At 40.0% G+C, this 13056-nt stretch overlaps 1 protein-coding gene across 2 annotated transcripts in view; it reads left to right on the top strand.

Annotated features, from left to right (window-relative positions):
* ZCCHC17 (zinc finger CCHC-type containing 17) overlaps positions 1-13056 on the top strand; it is a 55893-nt gene that overhangs the window by 37249 nt on the left and 5588 nt on the right. For both annotated transcript variants that reach the window (XM_045548438.1, XM_045548439.1), the window contains exons 6-7: positions 1873-1973; positions 4104-4249. In XM_045548438.1, coding sequence (XP_045404394.1) covers positions 1873-1973; positions 4104-4249 — 247 coding nt within the window. The remainder of the gene's footprint in view (positions 1-1872; positions 1974-4103; positions 4250-13056) is intronic.

Below are 13056 nucleotides of genomic sequence, written 5' to 3'. Positions count from 1 at the left end.
TACGGAGTATCTTTGTTATTCTGTTTCCTCTCGTGAGCCTGCATGTTTCATGAAACTGTTGGCTAAAATATGTGAAGTGATATGTTCATAATGTCAGGTTGAAAAGTGTACATGTGAAGTGATTAGCTTTGTTCTGCTTTTATATAGCCATCCCTTGTTTTTTTGGATAATATGGCTGATTTGACAGAATATTCCTCTGTTTTTGCTGGACTGTAGAGACCTAGTGAATGGTTTGAAAATCTTAGGTGAATGCAGCATTAAATCTTAAAGAGATTCAGATAAAGAAAGAATATTTTTGGGTGAAGAGGAAAGAAATTGCAACAAACATGTATTGATGCTTATTGTATGTCAAGCCTTGGGCTAAGGTGCTGGAGAACAAACACATGTAAGATATTTTAACTTAAGGGCTCACTTTCTAGAGAAGAAACATAAATATGTAATTCAGTAAAGTGTGATACGTGCTTGGATTGAAGTGTGTATAGGATTCAGTTAAAGTTTGAAAAAGAGAGTGATTGAGGGTGATGCTCTTCAATTAAATATTTTTCTGAGTACCTACTCTACAGGCACTGTGTGTTATAATAAAGGTGAAAAATAAAAGCTATGACAGCTGGAATGTTTATCCTCTGCTGATAGGAGTGTAAATTGGTGAATGTGCTATGGAAAACTGGCAGTGTCTGCTAAAGCTGATGCCCTAAAACCCAGCAGTTCCACTCCTGTGTGGAACTAGACATTTCCGAACAGAAATGCATGCATATGTTTGCCAAAAGACATGTACTAGAAAGTTCATAGAAGCACTGTTCATAACAGAAATTATTCAACTACCCACCGATAGTATTACAGAATACTATATAGCAATGAAAATGAATGATTCCTAACTATATACAACAATATGGATGAATGACACAAACAAAAGAAGCAAAACACAGAAGCGTCCATACTCTATGATTCCATTTATATAATTTATAAAAATAGGTAAAAGGAATCTATGCTGTTGGAAATAGTGATTACCCTTGGGAGAGGCATGGTGACTAGAAGGGAACATGAGACAGGCTTCTGAGGTGCTGGTAATGTTCTGGTTTTTGATCTAAGTACTGGTAACATCAGTATGTTTAAATTGTGAAAATCAAGTGAGCTGTATACTTACGATAAAAACTTTTCTATATGTGTATTATACTTTGGTCAGAAGTTTAGAATTTTTTTTAAAAAAATGCTATGAGAATGTGAACAAAGAGTTTAATTCTGGCTGAGGGACTCATGGAAGGAGACTTGATAGAAGGAGAGGTGGTAACTGGGCTGAGCCTTGAACTGTTGGGGTGTGGTGAAGTGGCGAGGTGGGAGTAAAGAGGATAAGCAGAGCATTTCAGAGACAGGGAACTGTTTGAACAATAGCGCCGAACCATTGACGAAGGAAAAATAGTCTTGTTTGGCCAGAGCATATTATATAAGTAAAGATGAGGCTGGAAAAGTAGATTAGAGACAGACTGGGAAAGGCCTTGAATGCCGAGGTGTGAATTTGGACTTGATTTTTTTAGAAAGCTTTTGAAAGTCTTTTAACCCATGAGTCACCTGATAAGGGCTATAGGGTGTTTAGCATGGTGAGTAATTATTAATATGTTTTCATCCTCTGTGCATTAGTGAGATGAGGCCTAGTTTCATTCATAATTGTTAATTCCAAGCCTTGTCCTGAATGAAAAAATTGGGCTATTTCACATCATTGTTTTCAGTGCCTGTCTTGTTCTGCCTAACACTTTTCCTTCTTTCTCCCTTTTCACTGCCGAAAACGAAACAAAAAACCAATATGCAGCATTACTTTGTAGTATCTCTGTCCATATCTCTTAAGAGGGCCAGCAGTCAGTATCTTTTTCATTATAGACAAGAAGAGAGGAGGAGGCGTTCCTTCCAGGATTACACTGGGCAAAAGATCACCCTCGAGGCTGTCTTGAACACCACCTGCAAGAAGTGTGGCTGTAAAGGTAAGGAGAAGCCTCTGCCATTTCCATCTGTCTGTCCTTGTGGATGTACCCTTTACTGGATGAAGGAGGCAGCCCAATGTGAGTGTAGCTCACCCTGTTTTTTAGCCAAATGATGGCCTCACCTGTTCATGCTATTGTTCCAGCCAGACACACATAAGAGTTGGTGGCTTGGTGCTTTTTCTGTTTACTTTTCTGAATGCTGCCCTGCCAGATACTATACCACTATCACCACTCTCCCCACCCCATCCCCAGCCCATGCCCTGCCTGGGCAAGGTCCCCATGAACCATGCCAGGATGAGTATCAGTGTTGGATTATGATTAACGCTCTTAAGTTTTATCTCCAAGGACAATTATTGTTCTGCGCAAATTAAGTGTGACTTGGAAATATATTCCTTTTTTTTTTTTTTTTTGAGACAGAGTCTCACTTTGTTGCCCGGGCTAGAGTGAGTGCCGTGGCGTCAGCCTAGCTCACAGCAACCTCAAACTCCTGGGCTTAAACGATTCTACTGCCTCAGCCTCCCGAGTAGCTGGGACTACAGGCATGCGCCACCATGCCCGGCTAATTTTTTCTATATATATATTTTAGTTGGCCAGATAATTTTCTTTCTATTTTTAGTAGAGACGAGGGTCTTGCTCTTGCTCAGGCTGGTCTCGAACTCCTTACCTTGAGCGATCCACCCACCTCGGGCTCCCAGAGTGCTAGGATTACAGGCGTGAGCCACCGCGCCCAGCCAAAGTTCCATGTTCTTCCTGGGCTTTGTTTCTTTAATGTTGGAGTTCTGAGTACAACAGCCTTTTACTAATAAAGAATATAGGCTAGTCACTTCCTTTTAGCTCTATTTCCTCAGGTTTCCTCTAGTCTTACTCAAATATTAAAAAGCTCTTTCAGCCTAACTTCCCTTGTTGGAGCTATGATGACAGGGATTGCCAGCTTCTCGTTTTTAGAGTGACCTCAATTTGTCACCCTTCTCCCTAGCCTTCCATGTATCCTGCTCTGTTGATTTTTCTATCATAACTGCTAGCAGATTTGTGCCCTGCTTGAAGTTGTGGGGTTTAAGCCCATACTTATCATTAATGTGGAGGGAGGAAGGGAAAAATAAAGTTGAGAGAATACCTCCTCAGCAGAATTATGAGAGCATTCCAGATATTTGGAAAACTCTATGATGTGTTCCCCTTCCAGGCACTAACCAGCTTCTGGACCTAGAGGTACAAAGTAGTTTATAAACACATAGCTTTTTGATAATCTCGTACAATTCCTCTGTGCCCCTGAGACAGGATCTACCACAAGCTCAGACAGAACTAGAGGTATAGAGCATAGCGTCTGTTAAAGCGCCCCTCAGTAGCACTATAGGCTGAGGGACAGTGGGGTCTCTTATTTTGAACCTGTGTTCACTGAGCATTACATAAAGCAGAGAAGAATAATGGCAGGTGGAATCGTCCCAGTCAGCAAAGTTCAGGCCAAAGGCATAGTTGGTTTTGGTGCAGCAGAAAGAGCACAGGGGCAGGGAGACATGAGACTTGGGATAGGTTTTAGTTCTGCTGTGTGACCTTGAGCTATTTCTCAACTCTGGGCCTTCATATCCTCTGCAAATATAGGATGTTGGATTTGATGATCTCTGTGGCCCTTGCCAGACCTGACAATCTGTGAATGTTCAGTACCCCTAGGTGACTGTACCTGTCTCTCCGTGTGTTACCTTGGATATAAGTGCCTACTTCCTGCCAGCTGCCTAAGAGCTGTCTTCCTTTAGGGCTTGGCTCCCTCTGCTAAGCATCCTGCTCTCTGGAACAGCTTTTCGCTGTCAGGAATAAGTTCCAAAATAGATCTTTAAAAATTAATAAGCCCCATTACTAATGGAGCATAAGCCTGCATCTTCATATCCTCTGTCATTTCCAGAGCAGCTCTAAGACTGTGTTTCCCACAGCTCTAAGACCAGCTGCTAGTCTGGCCCTGGTTGAGTGAGCAATGCCATCTTGAGGTGATGGAAAATCTCTTCTGATCAAACAGCTGCTCCGAGTGATCTCAATAATATTTCCTGAACCAGACCCTTTCAGGACCCTCTGGGGAAGATCCACCTGCTGGGAGGAAAGACTGCTTCCTCTTTCCCTACCTTTTCTGTTTCTCTTCTGCAGGCCACTTTGCAAAAGATTGCTTCATGCAGCCGGGTGGGACCAAATACTCTCTGATACCTGATGAGGAAGAGGAGAAGGAAGAAGCAAAGTCAGCAGAGTTTGAGAAGCCTGACCCCATGAAGAATTCTTCTAGAAAAAGAAAGAAAGTAAGTGCTGTTTTGCTTTTATTTTATTTATTATATTTCTTCAAGTTTTAAAATGAAAACATGAAAAGCCAGGTGTAGTGGTTAATGCCTACAGACCCAGTTCCTTTGGAGGCTGAGGTGAGAGGATCACCTGAGGCAAGGAGTTCAAGGCCACAGTTCCCTATCATTGTACCTGTGAATAGCCACTACACACCAGTCTGGGCAACTTGGGGAGACCCTATCTCTAAAAAGAAAAAATTAAAAATTAAAAAAAAAATTTTAATAAAAATGTACCATTTGTAGAAATTTTAGAAATACTGGAAAACAGGCCAGGCACAGTGGCTCACACCTGCAATCCTAGCATTCTGGGAGGCCAAGGCAGGGGGATTACTTGAGCTCAGTAGTTCAAGTTCAAATTCAAGTTCAAGACCAGCCTGAGCAAGATGAGATACCCCATCTCTACTAAAAATAGAAAAATTAGCTGGTGTCGTTGCCCATGCCTGTAATCCCAGCTACTTGGGAGGCTGAGGCAGGAGGATCACTTGAGCCCAGGAGTTTGATGTTGCATTGAGTTACAATGACACCACTGCACTCTACCCAGGGTGACAGAGTGAGACTGTGTCTCAAAAAAAAAAAAAAAAGAAAGAAAAGAAAAAAACTGGAAAACATAAAGAGAAAAACCAAGGTATCCTATAATCTTTCCCCACCCAGAGAGACTCTTTTATTAGTATTTTTGGTATATTCTAATCTTTTTTTCTAGGTAATAATAAATATATATAGCTACCCATATACAAATACAAAATTATGATCATACTAGATATAATTTATATTCTTTTTTCATTTTACTTATCAAAAGCATTTTCAAGTATTCTTCAAAAACTTGATTTAAGAGCAACATAGTATTTTACCCTATGACTGTATGATGCTTTATTTAATTATTTTCCTATTGTTGCAGATTTTATATTACTTCCAACCTACACTTTATTGTTTTCTTTGGATAAATTCTTAAAATTAATGAGTTAGGGCTATAAGGCTCTTGATACATTTTATCAAATTGCCTTCCAGAAAGTATTTATCTGTCCTCAGCAGTGTGTAAGAGCACCTGTCTCACTGCATTCTGTCTCCTATCTACTACTTAGAGCAGAGCAACTTATAAAACAGACATTATGGTGCAGAAAGAAACAGTGCATTTGTAGCATGCTACACAGAGAGGAAATAAAAGAACTATGCTATAGTTCGGTCAGGAAGTAGTTGTTCTCCTATCATGTAGGATTGTTGTAACTGTGGCCAATTATTGAGTTTCGTTTTTATTTATTTTATTTTATTTTTCTTTATTTCTTCTTTTTTAGAAATAAAGTCTTGGTCTGTGACTCACACTGGAGTGTAGTGGTGTGATCATAGCTCACTGCAGCCTTTAACCCCTGGGCTCAAGAGATCCTCCTGCCTTGGCCTCCCCAGTAGCTAGGACCACAGGCTTCTACCACCACACCTGGCTAGTTTTCTTATTATTTATTTATTTTTTTTGAGACAGAGTCTCACTCTGTTGCCCGGGCTAGAGTGAGTGCCGTGGCGTCAGCCTGGCTCACAGCAACCTCAAAATCCTGGGCTCGAGCAATCCTTCTGCCTCAGCCTCCCGAGTTGCTGGGACTACAGACATGCGCCACCATGCCCGGCTCATTTTTTCTACATATATGTTTTTAGCTGTCCATATAATTTCTTTTTTCTATTTTTAGTAGAGACAGGGTCTCGCTCTTGCTTAGGCTGGTCTCGAACTCCTGAGCTCAAACAATCCGCCCGCCTCGGGCTCCCAGAGTGCTAGGATTACAGGCGTGAGCCACCACGCCCGGCCAAGTTTTCTTATTTTTTGTAGAGATGGAGTCTCACTGTATCTCTTGAATGGCTGGCCTCAAGCGATCCTCCCAACTCAGCCTCCCATAGTGCTAGGATATAGGCGTGAGCCACTGCACCTGACCTTTAAATCTTGGGCAAACTTGTGTTGAGTGGTTGTTTTGTGGCAGGCATTGCAACTCTAGGAACACAAAGACTGTGAGGAGGTCCTTGCCCTCACTGGTCATTATGTGAAATTGAGATCTTTATTTTCTAAGTGAGGAAAAGGGCTTGTGATACCATTATAAGAATTAGCCAAATATATGAGTAATAATTTATTGATATGTATATTCTCTCCCTGGGTGATCCTATATCTTCTGAGACTTTAGCTGCCTTATTGACTTCCACATCCTTAGGTAGTATCCCACAGGTACCTCAAACTTTTGCTTGGAGTCAATTGTACCCAGATTCGAGGCCCTTCTGTGCTATTTACCAGCTGTTAATTTTGGACTCTCTAACTTCAGTTCCTTCATTTTCAAAGTGGGCTTGTTCTGATCTTTGATGACACAGTGTTCCTTGCAGAGGGATGCCCAACTTCCCAAAATAGATATTATTTTTACCGACTGATAATAATTTACTAATATGATCATTGACAAGTAACTTCCTAATTAGAGTTGACCATTATGACTATCATTAACTCTTTTTCAGCCTTCCCCACTGAACACATACACGCACCTCCCACCACACAAACAACTACCACCACCAAAACCCTGTTTCTATCCTTCTATTTTATATTACCCATTTTAATGACAGCAGTACCCTCCCAGTCTCCTAACAAAGAAACCGATGTGTCATTTATTTTCCTCTCCTTTGCATCCCGCATCTAGTCAGTCACCAAGTCCTGCCAGTGGTACCTTTTAGGTACATATCTCAAAATTCTCTTCCTTCCTCCCACTCCTACTGTGCAGTTTATCCCCTCACATCTCTCACATTCAGAATATTGAACTAGCCTAGGAAGTTTTAAAAAATCCATAGTTGCTCTTAACCTCTTAGGTGCGAAGTTCATAGGGCCTAGGTCTGGGCACCTGATTTTTTTTTTTTTTTTTTTTTTACAAAGCATCTTCTTCATCTTGCTGCCCACTTTTCTCCATTGTTGATTTCCCACCCTCTGCTTTAACTCTGAATGTTGGAGTGCTCCAAAGTAATCTCTTCCTGTTCTATGGTTTTTAAATACCATCTATATACTAATAACCTCCAAGTTAAGCATTTATATCGTTATTTTTATCCAAATCTGCATTTCTATCCCTGACTTTTTCTCCCTAACTCCAAATTTAGATAATGGGCTGCTTACTTGACATCTGCATCTGGTTGCGTAAGTGGCATCAAGCTTAACACACCCCAAAACTCTTAATTTTCCTGCCCAAAGCTGCTCCTTCCACATTCTGCCCTGTTTCAGTGCATGGATCACATTCACCCATTTGATCAAGTCAAAATCTGTAGCCTTTGGGTGTAGTGGGTTTTGTTTGTTTTTGAAGTTATGGTAAAATATACATAGCATAAAATTTGTCATCTTAACCACTGTAAGTGTATAGTTCAGTGGCATCAAATACGTTCATATGGTTGTGCAACCATCACCACCATCCATCTTGGCAAACTGAAACTCTGTACTCATTAAACATTAGCTCCCATTCACCCCTCCTCCCTACCCCTGGCAACCACCATTCTACTTCCTGTCTCTATGAATTTGACTTCTCTAGGTAAATCATGTAAGTGGAATCTTACAGTATCTGTCTTTTTGTGACTGGCTTACTTCACTTAGCATAATGTCCTCAAAGCTCATCTGCATTGTAGCATGTAGCAGCAGAGTTTCCTTCCTTGTTAAGGCCAAGTAATATTTGGTTGTGTATATATACCACATTTTGCTTATCCTTTTATCTGTTGTAGACACTCAGGTTGCTTCCACCTTTTGGCTATTGTGAATGATGTTGTTGTGAACATGGGTGTGCAAATATCTCTTTGAGACCCTGCTTTCATTTCTTTTGGGTATATACCCAGAAGTGGAATTCCTGGCTCATACGTTAATTCTGGTTTTAATATTTTGAGCAACTACTATGGTGTTTCCCATACCATTTTACATTCTCATCAGTAATGCGCAAAGGTTCCAATGTCTCCACATCCTTGCCAACACCTGTTTCCTGGGTTGGTTTTTTTTTTTTGGTTTTGTTTTTTTTGGGGGGGAGTAGCCATCCTAATGGTATAAAATGTTATCTTGTGGTTTTGATTAGCATTTTCCTAATGATTAGTAATGTTGAACATCTTTTCATGTGCTTATTGGCCATTTGCATATCTTCTTGGGAGAAGTGTCTATTCAAGTACTTTGCCCATTTTTTAATAAAGTTGTTTATTTTTGTTGATTTGTTGGAGTTCTTGTATGTTCTGGATATCAATACCATCAGGTATATGATTTGCATATATTTTCTCCTATACTCTAGACTGCTTTTTACTCTATTGCTAGTGTCCCTTTTTTGCCCTTAAGATTTACATTTTTGAAAATTGTGATAACACATAACATAAAATTTGCCATCTTAACTATTTTTAAGTATACAGTTCAGTAGTGTTGAGTATACTCACATGATAATATTCTTTGCACAAAAAAATTTAATCTTCATGAAGTCCAACCTACTTATTTTTTTCCTTTATTGCCTGTGCTTTTGGACACATTTAAGAAATCATCAGGCCGGGCGCGGTGGCTCATGCCTGTAATCCTAGCACTCTGGGAGGCCGAGGTGGGTGGATTGCTCGAGGTCAGGAGTTCGAGAGCAGCCTCAGCAAGAGCGAGACCACCTCTCTACTAAAACTAGAAAGAAATTAGCTGGCCAACTAAAAATATACATAGAAAAAATTAGCCGGGCATGGTGGCACATGCCTGTAGTCCCAGCTACTGGGGAGGCTGAGGCAGTAGGATCCCTTGAGCCCAGGAGTTTGAGGTTGCTGTGAGCTAGGCTGATGCCACGGCACTCACTCTAGCCGGGCAGCAGAGCGAGACTCTGTCTCAAAAAAAAAAAAAAAGAAATCATTGCCAAATCCAATGTCACTAAGCTTCTCCTCTGTCATTTCTTCTAAGAGTTTTATAGTTTTAGCTCTTACGTTTAGGTCTTTGATTCATTTTGAGCTAATTTTTATATATGGTGTAAAGTAAGGGTCCAAAATTTTTTTACATGTGGATAGCTAGTTTTCCCAGCACCATTTATTGAAAAAACTCTCCTTTCCCCATTGAATAGTCTTGGCACCCTGTTGAAAATCATTTGACTATATATGTGACGATTTATTTCTGGGCTCTCTATTCTATTCCATTGATCTATGTGTCTGTCTCTATGTCTGTACAACACTGTTTTGATTACTATAGCTTTATAGTAAGCATTGCAATCAGGAAGTATGAGTCCTCCAGCTTTGTTCTTCTTTTTCTAGATTGTTTTGGCTATTTGGAGTCCTTTGAGACTTCATATGAACATTAGGATAGATTTTTCTATTTTAGAAAAAACATTGGGATTTTGATAGGGATTACATTGAATCTGTAGATTACTTTGGGTAGTGTGGACTATTAAGTCTTCCAATTCATGAAAATGGAATGTCTTTCCATTTACTTATGTCATTTAATTTCTTACAGCACTTCAGTATACAAATCTTTCACTTCCTTATTTAAATTAAGTTTATTCCTAGGTATTTTGTTCTTTTTGATGCTTTTGTAAATGGAATTGTTTTCTTAATTTCCTTGTTGGATTGCTTGTCATTAGTGTATACAAACACAGCTGATTTTAGCATGTTGGTTTTGTATCCTGCAATTTTGCTAAATTCATTTATTAGTTTTATAGAATTTTTAGGATTTTCTACATGGAAGATCATGTTGTGTGCAAACTAAAATAATTTTACTTCTTTAGCAGATCTAGATTTTTAAGTGTGATTCTATTTATATGGTCCAAGGATTATTTTTTCTCTTTAATGTTTTAGGAGGTAAATGATACTTGTTAGATTCCTAAAGTGGTTGGATGGATATCTCATTTCTATGGGTCTTTGGTTGAGTTCTTTTTGGACTTCTGAATACACCTAGTACAATTAGTTATTCCTTTGTTTCTAAAGTGGCTTTGAGATATGTATTTCAGTTCACCAAACCAATCATTGAGGATCTGCTAGGTGTGAGGCTGTTTATGATCTGCTTAGTCAACCCATTATCCTATCCTCCATTGCCCTTCACTTAGTAGAGGGATGGTCTGATGAACAATGGCAGTAATAGTCATCATACCTTTTGTTTTTTTCCTTTTTTTGAGACAAGTTCTCAATCCCCTGGGCTAGAGTGAGGTAACGTCATCATAACTTATTGCAGCCTCCAACTCCTGGGCTCAAGTGATCCTCCTGCCTCAGCCTCCCAAGTAGCTGGGACTACAGGTAAACAACACCTTGCCCAGCACCTTATTATTTTTTTTAAAATACCTTTGTGTATATGAACTTCTAATTCATGAGTCCTCTTTGATTAAAAAAGGACTATAGGGAATTGAAAATGGTGAAGCTTCCCTCTTGATGTCCACTGTTTCTACCAAGATAACATCTAGCATCATTGCTGTTTCACCTCTTTTTAATCCCTTCATTATCTTTTATTCTTCATATTTAGTAATTTTGTGGGGTTTTTTGGGGTTTTTTTGTTTTTTTTGAGACAGAGTCTCCCTCTGTTGCCTGGGCCAGAGTGCCATGGTGTCAGCCTAGCTCACAGCAACCTCAAACTCCTGGGCTCAAGGGATCCTCCTGCCTCAGCCTCCCGAGTAGCTGGGACTACAGGCATGTGCCACCATGCCCGGCTAATTTTTTCTGTATATATTTTTAGTTGTCCAGATAATTTCTTTCTATTTTTAGTAGAGACGGGGTCTCGCTCTTGCTCAGGCTGGTCTTGAACTCCTGACCTCGAGCAATCCTTCCGCCTCGGCCTCCCAGAGTGCTAGGATTACAGGAGTGAGCCACCGCGCCTGGCCTTATTTAGTAATTATAGTTTATAAAATACCTTCCTATTTTTGTTTCTTTCTACCCTTATACAATCCTGTGAGGTAGCCAGAACAAGTATTGTTATCCCATCATTTTACACATGAAGAAAATGGAGATTCCTGAAGTCACACAAATATAAGAGATAATACTGAAATAAGAACCCAGGTCTTCAGATTAGTAACAATATTCTTTCCTATATATCACACTGAAATCATTCATTTGTTTAGCTCTTCACTTAGTCATTTACCGAACAAATATGTATTATCTGCCTCATATATGTCTAGCATTGTGTTGGGTACTTGGTATATCAGGACTCATAACGTCACTTTTTGGTGGTTTTTGTTACCAGCTATGCCTCAGCAGCCATGTGATAGCATCAATTGATGTTTCTGTTCACAACATAAGTCAAGATTCCAGGCTTCCTGTCTGTTTCCTTTTACCCTCTAAATCTTTGATTCCAATTGGACATTGGCTTTCCTTACCAGTAAAAACTTCTACCAGAGATGGACTTTTTGGTTTGTGAGTGGGAAATTTGGGTACCTGTTCCAGAACTAGTCAGCTTAGGGAGCCAAATGTAGAACAGAGTAGGTTCATCTGAAGGGAAATGCCTTTAGCAGTGCATGCTGCTGAGTTGTACAGTGGATAGCAGGAATGCCTGCTGTGTGGAAGGCATGTGTGATAGCAACTCATGTGTAATCAAGGCTATAGCACCTACCCTCAAGCAGCTGATTGCGTACAGAGAAAGATAAACAGCCAAGGTATGCATGGTGGTAAAGGACAGAAACTCATTCCATGGAGGTTATTGGATCTCATAGACATCCAAGGACAGGAAATGAAGTATAGCCAGGCCACATAGGACTGTAACCAGAAAGTCAGAAACTAAGGCCTTTGGGTTCTCATCTCTGTTTCTTCATAAGTCTGCTTCATTGTCTCACTTCTTTCTGCAGTCTGATGGGAGACAGTGTTGTAATGCAAAGCCTCTAATACAGGAGAAGATGTTAGGTATTTTGAGGAACCGGAAAGTGGCCCAGGGTAAAGAAAGGATGTCAGTTGTTCCAAATAATGCCTGTCACATAATAGGCATACATGTACTAACTACCTTTGAATAGATAGACTTCATAATCTTTGCTATCTGTAGTTCCTTGGGTTCCTTCACTCAGTGAGACCTACCCTCAGTTTGGAAAATAATAGTCATTGACTCCTACTACTGCTGCTGGGTAACAATGAAGGGAGCAGGGGCAGGAGTAAGAGATCTTCCTAACCTTGAGCCCCCCACCTCTTTTCGTTAAAACATAAATGTATTGAGTGCATGTGTTTATCCACAAGTCCAAGATGCATTCATTGGTTTAGTTTTGTGTACCTATTCAGTATCATGACAATTTTTATCCCAGTATCTGAATGTTATAAGTCATTTTTAGGGGGCATAATTAGAACAAAAGGAAACTATGTGTTGCAAATGGAAATGAAGTGGTTGGTAAAATAGGAATGGACGTTTTTGTACTGAATCCCTAGATAATCTTCTGATGAACCTGTGGTCTATGCTTTGCTGTCCCTTTCACTTATCATATGCCATCGTAGGTCTTTCTGAATCACTGCTATACTGTGAGGAAGCATATGCCTTGATCAGGCTGCCCACTCATAATACTGAAGTTTAGCTGTATTTGATGCAGAATATAATTTTCTCCTTTTGATTTGACTACTATGATAGTTCTCTGCTTTACCATATACAGAAGAACAAGAAATAGGAATGTCATCCTTTTTGACTGTAGTGCTGACTCTGTGCTTTTGTCCAGAGAACAACTTCTGGTGCCTCTCTAGAGAAAGGTTGCCAGTCCGGTTCCATCCCAATAGAGCAGAGAGAGTTGCCCAGGGTAATCTGCTCAAACGCCTTCAGTGATTCCCTTTCTTCTGTGGCATAAAGTCTGACTTCTTTTAAGACTCCCTACAATCTGTCCAGCATGCCAGCATCA

This window comes from Lemur catta, chromosome 3, assembly GCF_020740605.2.
Source record: "Lemur catta isolate mLemCat1 chromosome 3, mLemCat1.pri, whole genome shotgun sequence".
Classification (NCBI taxonomy): Eukaryota; Metazoa; Chordata; class Mammalia; order Primates; family Lemuridae; genus Lemur; species Lemur catta.
The sequence above is the reverse complement of the archived record's forward strand: the minus strand, read 5'-3'. Positions and strand labels throughout refer to the sequence as shown.